General features: G+C 43.1%; 3 protein-coding genes across 3 annotated transcripts; 1 reads left to right on the forward strand and 2 right to left on the reverse strand.

Annotated features, from left to right (window-relative positions):
• Nucleotides 1–451: 451 nt before the first annotated feature.
• Nucleotides 452–2,683, reverse strand: LOC143125714 (F-box/LRR-repeat protein 12). The gene is made up of 3 exons (XM_076287412.1): nucleotides 2,570–2,683; nucleotides 2,143–2,218; nucleotides 452–1,733 (listed from the first exon to the last, which is right to left on the reverse strand). The coding sequence occupies exons 1-3, from the start codon at nucleotides 2,668–2,670 to the stop codon at nucleotides 603–605; spliced, it is 1,308 nt and encodes a 435-aa protein (XP_076143527.1). The 5' UTR covers nucleotides 2,671–2,683; the 3' UTR covers nucleotides 452–602.
• A 315-nt stretch (nucleotides 2,684–2,998) lies between these two features.
• On the forward strand, nucleotides 2,999–10,128 carry cops6 (COP9 signalosome subunit 6). Its single transcript, XM_076287413.1, has 10 exons — nucleotides 2,999–3,061; nucleotides 3,651–3,776; nucleotides 4,068–4,199; nucleotides 6,018–6,106; nucleotides 6,811–6,873; nucleotides 7,064–7,111; nucleotides 7,431–7,545; nucleotides 8,102–8,194; nucleotides 8,750–8,850; nucleotides 9,555–10,128. The coding sequence occupies exons 1-10, from the start codon at nucleotides 3,019–3,021 to the stop codon at nucleotides 9,693–9,695; spliced, it is 951 nt and encodes a 316-aa protein (XP_076143528.1). The 5' UTR covers nucleotides 2,999–3,018; the 3' UTR covers nucleotides 9,696–10,128.
• A 981-nt stretch (nucleotides 10,129–11,109) lies between these two features.
• Nucleotides 11,110–14,893, reverse strand: and4 (actinodin4). The gene is made up of 5 exons (XM_076286596.1): nucleotides 14,856–14,893; nucleotides 13,194–13,256; nucleotides 13,028–13,107; nucleotides 12,412–12,572; nucleotides 11,110–12,093 (listed from the first exon to the last, which is right to left on the reverse strand). Exons 1-5 carry the CDS (start codon nucleotides 14,891–14,893, stop codon nucleotides 11,353–11,355), a joined length of 1,083 nt encoding a protein of 360 aa, XP_076142711.1. The 3' UTR covers nucleotides 11,110–11,352.
• Nucleotides 14,894–15,475: the final 582 nt, after the last annotated feature.

Genomic DNA, 15,475 nt, shown 5'->3' on the forward strand with positions numbered 1-15,475 from the left:
TAATCCTCAATGTATCTTGCACGTCTTTGTCAGGAACTAAAACAAGTAACAGTCTCCTGTTTTTTTTTTTTTAGTCTTGCTAGTAGGCTATAGCCGGAATTCCCAAAACCGGGATAAGGGCTTATTGGAGACTCTGAAATTGGGATATGTTTACATGCGCAAACGAAAACTCAAAAATTTTAGAATATTTAGATATTAAACAGGATACTCAATGTCCATGTACACACAGTAACTGATGAAATCTGATAACCACAAGTGTTCCGTTCAACAATGTCACACGGATCAAAATAATCACTATAATAGGACCATATAGGGTAAGAAAAAAAAAAAGCTAGATTTAAAAAGTCAACATTGAGAGCCATATGAAGTAAATGAAAAGAATTGAAAAGTTAAAACATTACAAAAAAAGCAGCCTGGACACATCACTGGGCAACCCTGTGAAATTTCACAGTTAATTTCTCAGAAATACTTTATTTCTCAGCATAACATCAGAGAGACAGAACATCCTGTCCTTCATACAGAGGCGTTTGCACTTTGATAGTCATGACAACACATAAATGTGAAACTTCTGCTGCATCCACAGAACCCTTCATGAGAGGATACTAGTCATAACGCATCGTCACTTTGCAACCTGTGAACACTAGTGTGCACTGGGGCAAAAGCTTGGCCAGGGCACGGCGTATTGTTGGCACCGGGTCTGTCTCGTCATACGGCCCCCCTGGTTCCGCCACATGCTCGTGTCCTTCACCTTCTTCCCCTTCTCCGCCGTCGCGATCTTCGACATCTGCCTCCCTGTCCGGCCCCCTGTCTGGCCCCCTGTCCTCCTCCTCTTCCTCGCCCTCCGCTGCCCCACCTCCCCACTCACCAGCCTCCCTGTCTGGCTGCCGCTGGTGCACCTGGAAGTCCACCTCGCAGAACTCCAGCCGCTTGAGGCCGCGTAGGATGCGGCAGCCGCGGAGCACCTGCATCTCACTGAGCGGGCAGCCGCGCAGCCGCAGCCAATGCAAGTCGCGCAGGCGCCTTAGGCACAGGAGCCCCGGCCCCACCTCCCGACCCCCTAGACTGACCTCCTCCAGTCCGGGCCAGCCCACGCCGAGGCCAAGGGAGGCCATCTGCATCTGGGAGCCAGGCCGGCCGAAGTTGCCCATCTCGAGGCGCCGCAGCCGGGAGAGGCCGCCGGTGGGGGTCTTGAGGACGAATTCCTTGGGCGCGCAGTTACGCACGCCCGCTGCCGTGACACGGATGACATCACGCAGCTCCAGTCGAGTCAGCTTCTCCCAGGAGCTCAGGCTCTGCAGGTGCTGGTCTGTGAAGGACGGCACGTTGTCCAGGACCAGTGTCTCAATGGCGATGCCTGACGCGGCAGAGCCTTGCCCTTTGCTCAGCTTGCCCTCATCTCCCTCAGCCGTTTTAACGCTGGCCGACGCTGCAGTCTCCCCCTCATCCCCCTCTGGGGGAGGCTGGGTGAAAAACCCAGGGGGCAGCTCGCATCCATGCAGCTCAAGCACCTGTATTGTCCGAGGCAGAAGGGAGCAGCTCCGTAAGCCCCTGAGGTCTGCGTGGAACAAGGACAGTCTGCGCAGACGAGGACACTTAGAGGCCAGAGCCTGTAGCCAGGACTCTGACAATAACTTCCCAGCCCTGGCAGACAGCAGCAGGCCTCGCAGACGCAAGCAACGTAGGCCACAGCCCAGATATTGGCGCAGCAGAACCCACAGCAAGTGCAACGTGATCTTGGAAACATGAGGAAGGGAAAAGATAAATGGAAAAGGTGGGACAACATGGGTTACTGTGACAACATGAATAGCCACATCTTTGTTGAAAGACCAAACATTTTGAATATATGAAATCCAGAAATGTCACTGCCCAGATAGCAAAATCAGATTTACAGATTCGGACTGCCAGTGACATGCCACTTCTTGTCCGCTGTTGGACCACCATCACCTAATTTAACTTATTGTGAATATTAAAAAGAAGAAAGAAAACAGGAAATATTTTTAAAATGAAAGAATAAGTAAAACTGAATAAATATATTTAAAAAGAAGTGTCTACCCTTGGTGGTCCACCAGCCTCTTGCTATCTGGGTGGATGAGGTGAGGGCTAACTGATGCAACTCAAGAGAGACAACTGGTGTTAGCATACCCCTTTCCATGTGGTGAGATCAACAGCACGCCATAGTCTTTGGTCTTTCACTAAACGTCTCCATCTCTTACACACCCTAAGTACATCAACATAAACAGAACTTTCAGTGGGGGTTATTAACAATAAAACATTTCAGCTTGGATCAAACAGGAAGCAGTACAATGGCATGAAAGAACAAAGCATGTGAAGTAGGCTACATAAGGAGACAGAACCGAGTGAGCATGACATTTTAAAACACGAAGTTGTGTTCCTTAAACAAAAATCTTTTGTGAAAACACAAAAAGGTAGAAAGCCGCCGAGCTCACATCATGCACAAATAGCCTACATATTCTAACAATTTCATCGTGAAATATCGCTAGGCTAAGCACAAAGAGAAACCTTTGAAGAAAACACATGGTGGTTAACAGTTCTGCTACCCATGAATTACCTGCCAGCGCGCACGAGCTCCCTAATGTTTAAATAAGATAAAATGTCAATTAAAATATTTTCAGGGAAGTAGTCCAATGTACAAGTTTTAATGTCAGCCATTTTGTAAACAATATGGCGAAGGAACCACTGTTGACTTGTCGGCAATGATCACACGGTCATTATATGCAGACGGACCAATTTTATATACGTGATTTTAGCCAAATAAAGTGCCTTAGATATCAGCCTTCTTTCAGCTACTGTAGTATTCTGTGCTATGCTCTATATTAACATGAAATTAACTTCTATGTTCATTCCGTTGTTTTTAGCTAAGCTGTAACAACAGTGTTGCTTATCCACAATAAGAACTACTACTAAAGCGTTGTGGCCAGCAGATGGCACAATTTACCGTACCTTATTCTTTCGGCTTCACAAAACCATGCGCGCTTGCGCAGGTGTCAGTCAGACAAGATGGCGACAAGCAATGGTGGTGGAATGGAAGTGGACGGGGCAGGTAAGTGTATTTACGAGCGAAATAGTGTCTTCCTCGAGAATATCAGACAGTCAGTCATTCTGCATTGCCTAACGGAATAACGACTTCGAGGCACTTGCACAGTTGTTTCATGAACGTTGTTCAATGCAATGGCTAGCTACCTAAGTTAGCTTAGCTGTTTAACTTACCCGATTGAATGGCAAATGGTTACTGTTAGCTTTATATTGGCATAGCATTTTTTTATGTAATTTATTTCTGCCACTAGTTAACTAACGGTGCGTCCCTGTTTAGGTTACAACATGATTGAAATCGTTGGTTGGGCCTATTTGTCCAACTGCCCCATAGATCAGCAAAATCATCAATGACAACAACAAGCTAGCCACAGTCACACTGTCAACATAAATTCAGATCCATAGATTTGTATGCAAAGTTGTGGTTGTACCACCTCACGACGTTGTATAGAAGAGTCAGTGTTAGGTGTTAGGAATGCTGCGCTACCTCTTTATAGTGCACTTCAGCGGAAAACGGGATAAACTTGTTGCGTCTTTAGGATGGGTTCACTATGTAAATGTATGGTAAATGACATCTCACTCACTTCATGATGACACAGCAAGCCCCAGCGTCATGGCCTCCGGAGTGACCGGGAGTGTGTCTGTTGCCCTGCACCCGCTGGTCATCCTCAACATCTCTGATCATTGGATACGCATTCGCTCCCAGGAGGGACGCCCAATGCAGGGTAAGTGGAGAATGGCCTAGGCACTCGCACGTCATGGTCAGTTCATCTTCACCAAGCATGCACCACAGTCTCTGTGCCAAGTATGATGAAAAGTTGATTATTATTGTCTATTATGTCTACAGAATCTCATACAGTTTAACAAATGGTTCTGATTGGAATGTGCGAAAACTTGCTCACCAGATAGTCTTTTTATTGATTTGATTTCAGACTAACATTAGTATATGAATTTTCAGTGTGAAGCCTGTTACAAGAACAGTAATTTGATGATTAGTGGTGTATATTCTTTTTCAGTGATCGGTGCCCTAATTGGGAAGCAAGAGGGTAGAAACATTGAGGTGATGAACTCCTTTGAGCTTCTGTCCCATACGGTGGATGACAGAGTACACATTGACAAAGAGTACTACTATACAAAAGAAGAACAATGTGAGTATGTGTACCTGTGTGTGTGTGTGTTTTGTATTTCTGTTTACGAATATGTGCACTATATGCATTATGTAACAGGTATGTGGGGATATAACCCTACCCATATTAAGGTTGAATACATTTTATCTTGAGATTCAAATTAGAAGTAAGGGACCGTTCGTTATTTATAAACGGGATCACCGGAGGGATTTTGAGTGCCACGATCAAAAGTTGCATGACCCTCTCCTGCCTGCTATATAATTTTCAACGACCCTCCAGCAGTATTTTCAAAAATGACATGACCCTCCCTGGCCAATTGTCGATGTCTTCCGCCCACGCTATACGCGCTATGAATCCACATCAACATATACCGCCCTCAAACCAACCTCTGCTTTCTGATCTTACATCACACTTCACCAAGATGGTGGCCATTTCAGTAGATTTACTCACTAACATTGTTGTGGAAACACAATAAGCATAGAAAGTAAATGCACACTTCCTGCAACTGCATTAGCCTACTTGAAAAGTTACTCCTCTAGTAAGTATTCACATGAAATAAAACAATAAAGCATTGAGACCATTCAACAAAGCACACTGGGTAATAACAAATTCAACACATGAACTTGTTGCTATGGACTCGTCTCTAGGCTTCCTCGGTCATTGTAAAGCTGCCGAAGCTGAACATTTTCCAAAACTCAATTTCTCAGACGAGCGTCAATTTGGGAGCTTGCTACACTCCTTCCTTCTCAAATGACTTGAAAAGGCCGTTTGCACAATTTCACAAATAATCACAGGGACCGAAAAATAACATGCCAACTTTTTCCGGGTTTATCATTTTAACGTTTCCCCGCTGTCTTGCCGTTTTAATATTTTCCCGTAGAATATCCATATTACTGTAATACTATCATAACATTAGTCCTGCATTCTGGCTGTCTCTGTGTTGTCCTGTTGTTACCCCTTGCCCTTCCAGTGTATTCAAATCATTGTTTTGCTTGCTTGAATGCGAACTCAGAGTGATGTTAACCTAGGCCTATTTAAGTTAACGACGTGGTTGTCGTGAGAACACGATGCACTGCTACTTGGAACGTAACACATTTTTGTTGGCAGGAGAGAGAATGACAGCGATTAACAAATTGCACTTGTTGCTGGTTACCAATAAATACTATATATTTTTTTGCAAACAACAAAAACAGAAAGGATGGAGACAGCAAAGCTAGAGATGGGCAGGAACAAGGTCAATTGGTAGAAATGCTTGTCAAAACGTTAGGAGCTGGATGTGTGGATGAATGAAGCACAAGTAGGCCTATTTATGTTAAGCATGCACACTGTTTAAAGTTAGGCTACTCGGTAAACTACAAGTAAACCAAAGTTAAATTTAGCTTTTTTAGGGCTGGATAAAGTTGACCAAATGGATATAGGCTGCGTGAATGAAGTAGGCTACTTTGTTGCTTCAACCCTTCCAACGTTAATGGGGACGAATGTTGACATTTTCCTTATTTTGCGTGAGAAACCCGGGAAATCTCCCTTATTTTCATTGTTCAATGTTGACAGAGCTATGGAACGAAAGAGAACGTTATATGGCGACAGAAATCAACAATCAAACAAGCCACTTTGATTTTTTGCTGTTTTCATTAATACAAAAGATGGGTGACCCTCCCTCCTAGACAAAAAAAAGTTAGGTGACCCTCCCCTCATCAAAGAATAAAAAGACATGACCCTCCCCTATTTTCCTCCGGTGACCCCGTTTATAAATAACGAACGGTCCCTAATGTAAACATGTCCATCATTCTGTCACTATTCTGTAAGACTGTTTGTCCCACACCACCTTTGTCCCTCTAGTTAAACAAGTTTTTAAGGAGATGGAGTTCTTGGGCTGGTACACAACAGGCGGGCCCCCTGACCAATCAGACATCCACATTCATAAGCAGGTGAGTGGATTAGATACAAGACAAGGGATTTTTTTGGTGCTTTGATGTGTGCAGATGCACAGAACTACACAGAGCAGTTAAGTCTGTTGTTGTAGAAATGTCACTTATATATTATATAAATAATACAATGCATATACTTTAGTTATCATGTTAGAGCAACATAATAGTTAAAGACTAATAACATCACTCAGGATTGGATAAAAGAAAATGAAATGTCAAGATGAGTTACAGAGGGCATCAACTTCAGCCACACACCCACAAGTGCCTTGAGTTTTCAGCAAACACTCGCAAACAGTTTGAGGAGGTAGTTTTCTGCAAACATGTAAGAAGTTGGATGGAGAGTTACCATGGAAGATTACTTTTCTGTCTGTTTACAGAAAAACTTTCAAATGTATCTGTTCATACAAACACGTTCCGCCGCAAATGTTCACCTCTGTTCAAGGAATTTGAACGCACCTCTGGGCTCATTTAATGTCCCTTTTTTTTTTTAAAGTATATTTTTTTGGCCTTTTTATGCCTTTAATGACAGGACAGTGGAAAATGACATGAAGCGAGGGAGAGAGAGTCGGGGTGGGATCCGTAAAGGACCACGGGGCGGGAATCGAACCCGGGTCACCGGCGTACGGTGCAGGTGCCCCAGCCAGTCACGCCACAGCCGGGGCTCATTTAATGTCTCTTTATTCTTTCCTCTGTCTCATGTGCAGGTGTGCGAGATCATTGAGAGTCCCCTCTTCCTCAAACTTAACCCCATGACAAAGCATACTGATGTGAGTAGCATTAGGGAGGATAGTATCTAAATGATAAATGAATACATGAATTGTCAGTTTGTGCGTAGTATGATAACAATAATTTAACACTAATAATCTGTGTTAGTGAATTGGGACGTGTGGTGATGTGAAAAAGTCTGCTTCATTTTCTCAGTTTCTCTTTTTTTTTTTTGTCTTTTTCACCCCAAAGCTCCCTGTCAGTGTGTACGAATCTGTCATTGATATCATCAATGGAGAGGTAATTTACATCTTATGAGTACTTCATACAAAGATATTAACATAGCCATTCATCACTTTATCACTTGTATTTGGGTTTTTAGTCCAATCAGCATATGAAGATTAAAATATCCTCCAGAGCTTTATATCATGCACTAAGAATTCCTGATACTACCGGTAATTAGTAATAATAATAATAATAAATGTTATTTATAAAGCGCCTTTCAAGTCACCCAAGTTCGCTTCACAAATGAATTAAATGAAGTAAATTACCCTGCACCATTACCAAGGCCAGTGTGTGCATTAAGTATCCCCCTCCCTCTGTATGCTCTGGGTCCTAGGCCACCATGCTGTTTGCGGAGCTCGGCTACACTCTGGCCACAGAGGAGGCAGAGCGGATAGGAGTGGACCACGTGGCCCGCATGACTGCTACCGGAACGGGGGAGAACTCCACAGGTAACTACGCCCACAACTGAAAAACAAACAAACATTTGTTTCATGTCCCATGTCTGTTTGATGCTGTGTGTGATGCTCTACAAACTAAGTGTAATGAAACATTGAAGGAAGTGTTATTGTTAGTCTGGAAGTATTATGTGGTTGTTGATGAGTATTGTAAAGATATTTTTAAGCCTAGTCCATAGTCGTAATTGCATATACCGATCTTATTCAGAACTACTCTGAGTAACATCATTTTGGTCCCCAAAGAAAGCTTACACTCACTACCATAGAAAAATAGACCCTGGGCCCTGGGTTTTAAGATAATGATTTTTGGATCATGTGCTTGACCACACCTACTGTTTTTTTTAAATGACGCTCCTATGGGTGCAGTTCTGAATTGAAAAATTTATCATTGCCTTGGGTGTAAGAGTGGAACAAGACTTGCGTTGAGCTTGGCACCACGTTGCACCGGGTTTAAGTTTGGGCCCCCTATGTTATTTTTAGACCGGAGTTTTTCTTTAGGACTCTGCATTTTACCTATAATTGAAATAATGACCCTTGGTCTGTTTTTTAGTGGCAGAGCACCTCATTGCCCAACACAGTGCAATCAAAATGCTCCACAGCCGGGTGAAGGTGATCCTAGAGTACGTCAAAGCAGTGGAAGCAGGTAGGCAGAATGGAGTATCTCCTCTCCTAACTCCTCTAACAACCCCACACACCTAACTTGCTCCTACCATATGCACTTCCTTTCGTCCCTCCTTCCCCTTCCCTCCTCCTCCTTCTCTTTCTCCCACTACCCTCTTCGTCAGCACTTTAACTAATACTTAAACTTCTACACTCTCATCCTCTGGTAGTAGTATTTAATGTTACATAAGGTGTCCTTCAAAATGCGGCTTTAAAGTTATTCCTCATTTTGTAGGTCATGTTGGATAAAAGCGTCTGCTAAATGAGTACTTTCTATTGGTGCAGTTTTATGTGCAAATACAACCTTTTATTTTCCACTCACTGCTTGAGGGGAAATATGAAATGACAATTAGGAAACTTTCTGATCTTCGTGTATCTGACATAATCTATTGCTACACTGTAGATAGAGGTGCAGTGTTCTAATTTACAAAAGAAGATGGACTAAATCATTATATTTTTGCTCTGTTTGCCATTGATTAACATGGAGATTGTGGTAATAAACTGCATTTTCTCCTCTCTGCGGTGTGACCCTGCCCAGGTGAGGTGCCCTTTAACCATGAAATTCTGCGTGAGGCCAATGCTCTGTGCCACCGACTGCCTGTGCTCAGCACACTCAAGTTCAAGACTGACTTCTATGATGTGAGTTGCTGCCCCACCAAATGTCTCTTCTCAAACTCAACTCAGCATTTGCCATGTACACAGGGAAATGGAATTTCACTTAAAGGAAAATTCCGGTTTTTAGCACTTTAAGGCCCTTTTCTGGTTTGTTTTGGATGAACTAGAGTGGTGAGTTGCACAGTTTTGAAGACGAACGTTAAGGGTTGTTTTAGGACATGTTTGAGTAGCCTACTACAGTATGCCTATTGGCAGCCACCCTGAGTAGTCAAAGGCGATTCAAAACGAGTCAGAAAAGTCGAGACAGGACCCATCGTCAAAATTTCGGTGTCCACCACTCTTGTTCATCCAAAACAAACCAGAAAAGGGCCTTAAAGTGCTAAAAACTGGAATTTTACTTAACTGTATTATGTTAATGTTCTAAGTGAAGGTAAATGTATACATTTAAACGATATGTATCTAATTAAGACCAAGCACCACCCTATACACTCACTCACTACACAATGATTATTTCCTGGTGCCTTCCTACTCTTGGTCTGGCTTCCTGTTCCTCTCTGTGTAGTGTTCCCAGGGCTAAACTTGAAGAATGCATTCTATATAGTGAATGTATGTGGTTAAACAAGACTTCTTTTCCTGGACACAGGTTTTATTTCACTTCGCCAGTGGTAAGCGTCTCTTTCTGTCTCTTTGTATATCCCTCTGAATCACTTTACCTTGTTCTATTCCAGCAATGCAATGATGTAGGTCTGATGGCCTACCTGGGCACCATCACAAAGACCTGCAACAGCATGAACCAGTTCATCAATAAATTCAACGTCCTCTATGACCGCCAAGGGATCGGTCGAAGAATGAGGGGCCTGTTCTTTTGAAGGAGGAACAAAAAAACTATTACATACCCCAAGGATGGGAGGCCTTTGACTATAGGAGAGAAAGGATTCAGAAGAGGCAGCATGCACTGCGGATCCTCATTTGCTCGCTGGTGTTCCTTCACTAACAGTTATTTAACAAAAAAACAAAAAATCCGTGATTTAGTTGTCACAGTTATGGGGTGATGTAAAGCAGCCAAGCACAGCTAAAGACTGGATGAGTAGCTGTACCAAATACAACATAGGCAGGTCAATTGTAAACGTAATTGCACACAGACACACTCATCTTTTTTATGTGTTCGAGTGTGCATAATGTTGGCATCTGGTACACTTGAACTTACACAAACTTCCATTGTATCCTTTTGCTTCTTTCTTTTGTTGTTGCTGAAATTATTCTGTTTGTTCTTGAGAGAAAAATAAACGTCTACTGATTTTGTTTATGTGTTCTGATGTGAAATGTTTCTGGAGTTATTGAATAGTAAATAACAATTATAAGAAAGTGTTTATTCCAATAAACAGTCTACAGGCTCTTTTGGTAACCTTATGTAAGAATAGGTGCTCATTTTGGATGGGTCAGTGAAGTGTGTTGATATACACAGGCTATGCATAACTTGTATATTCATAACCTAAATTCTATATGTTTAGAATTTCCATCTTTCTTTACATCACTGGTATGACACTACTCTTCATATAGCACAGGAACTAACAACAGGCAGACCCTCTCTCGGGGGAACAGGAGGAACAAAACCCATAATCATGAGAGCGTTCTTGTAAACCTCACCTGCTGCTATGTCAGCGGCTCTGCAGTCTACAGGCCCGTCGGTGAGAATGTGTTTGCAGTTACTGTTTCCTTTGAAGTCATTTAAGGGCTGTTGTAAGGTAAAGTGCCCTGTGTTCTTTGCAAGGCAGGGGGTAACGAATTACGAGCCACTGCTGGAAAATAGGAGATGGGTAGCCTTATTAACGTGGTACGAGTCAGCTTTTAGTTGGGCATTAAATGCAAAGGTGGCAGAATTTGACCCAAATCCCCTCCTAGGCTTTGGTTATTGCTCTGTTTTTAATAAGCGTCTCACTTTTTATTTTCGTGCGGCTGTAGCTTGAAAACCTTTAAGACTTTAATATGACCTTACTGCTCCTAAATCACCATCTCGGGTTTAGAGCTTCCCGTTATAAACATTACAGTGGCAACAGTATATTTCCGGGGGAAGTCAAAACGTATGGCTGTTGCTCAATTAAAAACATCAATGTTATAGAGTTGTCATATGTTGTAGTCACACAGTTATAAAGTTGTCATATTGTAGTCAGACACTGAAAGAGAGGAAATAAGTTGAATGTTTATTTCTGTTTCCTCAGAATACCTGTCAGAAAATCAGTGGTGGTTGACTAAGACATAATGCAATTACAGTTGTAGGAGCTCTGGAAAGTTGGCCTAACAACGCCTAACAATTGTGCATAGTAATGTGGGCCAACAATGACTTTAAATCTCAAAAGAACTTAGTTAATACCTTCATCTGAACTCACTGTGATCTGCATATAGTGTCCTCTTTAGACACTGGCGTTAAAGCTCTTACAGGCTTTCAGTACCATTCCCCCATACTAGTAGAGGTTACCATGTGGTCGTCTTCGTCCGCTTCTTCTTGCGGTTCAGTGGTGGCAGGCTCTACTCATTGTCTGGGTCTGGGCCTGGGTAGGAGTGAAGGTACGGGTCATACAGCTCGTGCTGGTAGGGGTAGGGGTAGGGATAATGGTATGGGTACGGGTGTTTTTTGGCCACTGGTGCTGGCGGTAGTGGCTCCTCTACCTCGGGCTCTTCCTCTTCCTCCTCGGGGGGTGGTGGGGGTGGAGGGGGCATAGCCTTGCCTTTGATTGGGCGTGGTGGGTGGTCAATCAAACAGTCGGGATCCCAGTAGGGGTCACAGTCGTACTCCATGCCCTTGTAGCGAATTGGCACGGGCGGAGGGAGGGGCTCCGACTTTTTGGGAGGAGGAGGAGGAGGCAGGGGTGGCAAGGTGGGAGGGGGTACTTTGTGGAGTTTGCAGGATGGGTGGTAACGAGGGTCACAAAGCACAGGAACGGCCCCGGTTGGCAGGTAGACAATGTGGGGCTTGCACAGAGGGTCCTTGGCGTTGCACAGGTAGATCACATCAGCATCATGTGAGATGGGAGGTGGGGGAGGGTGCCCCTTCTGTGGGGCTGGAGGAGGGGGACCCTTCATGGGTGGTGGAGGGGGGCCCTTCTGGGGTGGCGGTGGGGGTACTGGGCACTTCTTGTCCTTCGATGGATCACACCTCAGGGTGGGCATCCCCAGCTTGTTCTGGTAATAGGAGGCATTGGGGCCGTACACATGCTCCAGGTGGCGCATCTGCTGGTACAGCATCCTGAGCCTATCAATCTCATAGAGCTGCAGTTTCAGAGGGAGGCAATGAAACAGACCGAGAACAGGGAGGGGATGAAACAGAAAGAAGAGGCTCAAAGAATGAAGGAAGAGAAAAAGAGAGAGAGAGTTGAGACAATGACAGATGAGAGAATGAAAAAGAAGAAGTCCATTATTGACAATTACTTCACTAATCTGTGGAAGCATTATTAAAGACAATACAACCTTACGCTTTCTGTGCCACATCACACGCTAATGCAGAATTCACAGAGGCTTTCATAACCATAGGCTAACTACAGTCCACCTACTCAACCCAGTACCTCAGACCCAAGCCCTGCCTCTCACCCCCTCTGTGTGTCCGATGCTTGTGTAGTAGCGGTAGTAGGACTGGAAGTCCGGAGAGGCTCGGTACCAGCGTTGGTCCACGTTCCTCTTGGGTCGGGAGTGGTGGAGAAAGTCATTGGCCTTCTCCGAGTCAATACTCAATGCACTGGCAGGCAGGGTCTCTGGTATGCGGAACAGTGGGAGATACATGTACATGCACACATTTTAAAAAGGTACGGTTGGGAAAACCCCTGAGTTTCATCATGGAAGTGAGATTTTTTGCCCAAATCCTTTGCCACGGAGTTGACACAAGTCAGTTCATGACATTAAGGCAAAGAGGCTCTGTCCCACTGGATAATTAGATTTCAGATTCAGATTTGTTTTGTTCAGCCAACAGTCAAGAGGAAACAGTTTTAGGCTAATGGCATGTTGTTGTTTCGATACCAGCCACACCCAGTCCATGAAAACTCTTCATGAAATAATTCCAACAGATGGAAAAAAGATTTATGATCAATATTTAATCATACCACCTAGTTTTTTTTTATCTGAACAACTGAGGACATTAAACAATCCCTCCCAAATTGTGTTTTCCCACATCATATTACTTGGAGACAACAAAAAAACAATGACAAATTACCTTCTGGTTGAATAACGTTCAACAAAGACTTGGCATCAGTCCACCCTGTAGTAAGAAGTATTACAATATTACAGTGATGTCTAAATATAGAACTTTGAATAGTTTGCAAAATGTACACTATATTCTCCAGAAATGTATTGTGAGAAACTGTTAGGATTTTGCCAACCTGGCAGTGCTGTGAGACAGCATGCTACCCCCACTAGCCACAGTAGGGACATCTTTGTACCACCTGCAAGTGGGAGGTAGTTATAGCAGGTTTGAACCACTCTCAGAACGCTGCCAATGTCACTTTAAAAAAGCAAGGTCTGGCTACATTTATCACCATTATAACAATAAAAAACTAAACCTCAATCTATGTGATTAAAAAACATGTAATGAAAATGTTTACAGCAACAGGGTGAATAATCCTAAACAAACGGCAAGAAGTTCAAAAGCGTATCATTACGCCCTAACTTTGATGTCTTTTAAACTATTGTTCAAAATATGAAGCATTACTATTCACTGCTCTACAGAATAAACCAGTCAACAACTCACCTGTTTGTATGATGCGAGGCCCCTTTGCCTTGAGCTGCAAACTCTGCACTCTTATACGTGCAGTATAATGTAAATTATTCTAACAAGCGGAGACATGGAAGGGGTTTGTCCAATAGGCTGCAGGTAATCCCCAGCCCGGCCTTCAGTCCCCTCCTTCTCGTCATAAAGAAGCCGTACAGATGCCTCTGGTACCAATTAGGCCTACCAGTCTACGTGGAGCAGATACAGCCTAATGGCAAGCATACCAAAATGGACAGAAGTAGTAAAATATAATTAATATAATAGGCTACCTGCACACGCGTCAGATCAACTGACGCCTTGTCTTCCTGGCAACTATTGATGTAGATATGTCTGCTATTTTTGTGTACCTACAGATCATTAATACATGTGTTATAAGAAGTGCTTGTTACAATACGTTGCCAAAGTGGCTTCTCTTTAGGGAAGGACAAAAAGTGGCTATGGGGTGACCTTTGGGACTCTTAACATTAACCAACTTATTGAGATTCCACTCAAGGCAAGTGCACGAGGGAAATGAAAGAGTAGGTTATGTATGGACAACATAAGTATGTGATATATTGTTACATTGGCTGTTAGACTGTACTTCATTATGTAGATACACTGGAAAAAGGACCCTGTAAAATAAAGTGTTATCAAGGAAAGGACACATTTACAAAGCAAACCTACACATACCACTCTAGACTAGATCAGAGGTTCTCTCAACCTTTTTGGGGCACCAAAGATCAAACCAAAACACCCACTAATGATTACTGATTATGATGCATGTCAAACACATTAGTCTATAACAGGGTGTTCATTTGTATACATTTCCCCTATAGTGTTTACAAACTGAGACCATGGCAATCTCACACGATGTAGCCTGAGCTGTGTAATAAATCTGTAGCCTATTAGGCTATTTTATAACAACCAATTTATGACTACCTAAAACTGTTTAAAGGTTAATTTAAGATCAGTCATTGATGCATTTAAAAATGTCCCTCTAGCCTATTTCATAAGCCTGTCACGGCACACCTCATTTGATTTTTCAGTTTGTGTATCAACATGCCCGCATGATGCCACAGAAGTCAAGTTAAGCATGAGGGAGAACACTGCAATAAATTGTTGAAAGACATCAATTCTCATCTGATGGACAAATGCCAAAAATGTCATGCCCCAGTAAATGTCAAAACAAACTGAAAGATTGAATGTGTCCTTAGGAAAAACAGGTGTTCCTGAGGCATGGGCAATGCAAGTGCAGAAATTATATTTTACTACATTTTCCAAGATCACCGCTCACCAACTGCAGTCCTCTGATGAGCATCTCCTGTCAACCATCCATTAACACTCAGAGGTCACTCACAATCAAGACTTTTTCCGTTGGTGGTTCCTGGTTGGAGGAAAGAGTTGCCGAGTGCTCTGCGTTCTTGTGATAATTTCAGGACATAGCGTTTATAAAGACTCGGCAGTTGTGCCTTGTATAGTTTGTATGTTTATGGTTTTTGTTTATGAAAACTCATTTTTCCCCATTGTTGACAATTGATCATAGAAAGTGCTGTGGCCCTCTGCTGATATTTACGGACATGCACGAAAAAAGCAGGATTCATTCGTCTAGACCGGACGCCACTTAGTCATTTCTTACACTTCTAATCAGACTCAGAGAACACATAAAAATGATCAAAAAACATGATTGAAATTTCACGACTGATTTATAGCAGTATTCACGGGCCTTGTAATTATCTGAACTGCATCGAATGGGGCCAGTTATACGTGAGTTAGTCCAGAAATGACAACGTACCGTGAAGGATTTTAACTACTGGCCCGCTGGCATCCGGTGTATGATGATACAGTATGAAGAGCACACCTACAGATAAATAACTGCTCACAAGCACTGGCCTCTCACCACAACTGCAAACCCAG

Source organism: Alosa pseudoharengus, unplaced genomic scaffold (assembly GCF_046254945.1).
Source record: "Alosa pseudoharengus isolate Yale_2024_CS ecotype anadromous, Long Island Sound unplaced genomic scaffold, YU_APseudo_1.1 YU_APseudo_1.1_scf_16, whole genome shotgun sequence".
NCBI lineage: Eukaryota > Metazoa > Chordata > Actinopteri > Clupeiformes > Clupeidae > Alosa > Alosa pseudoharengus.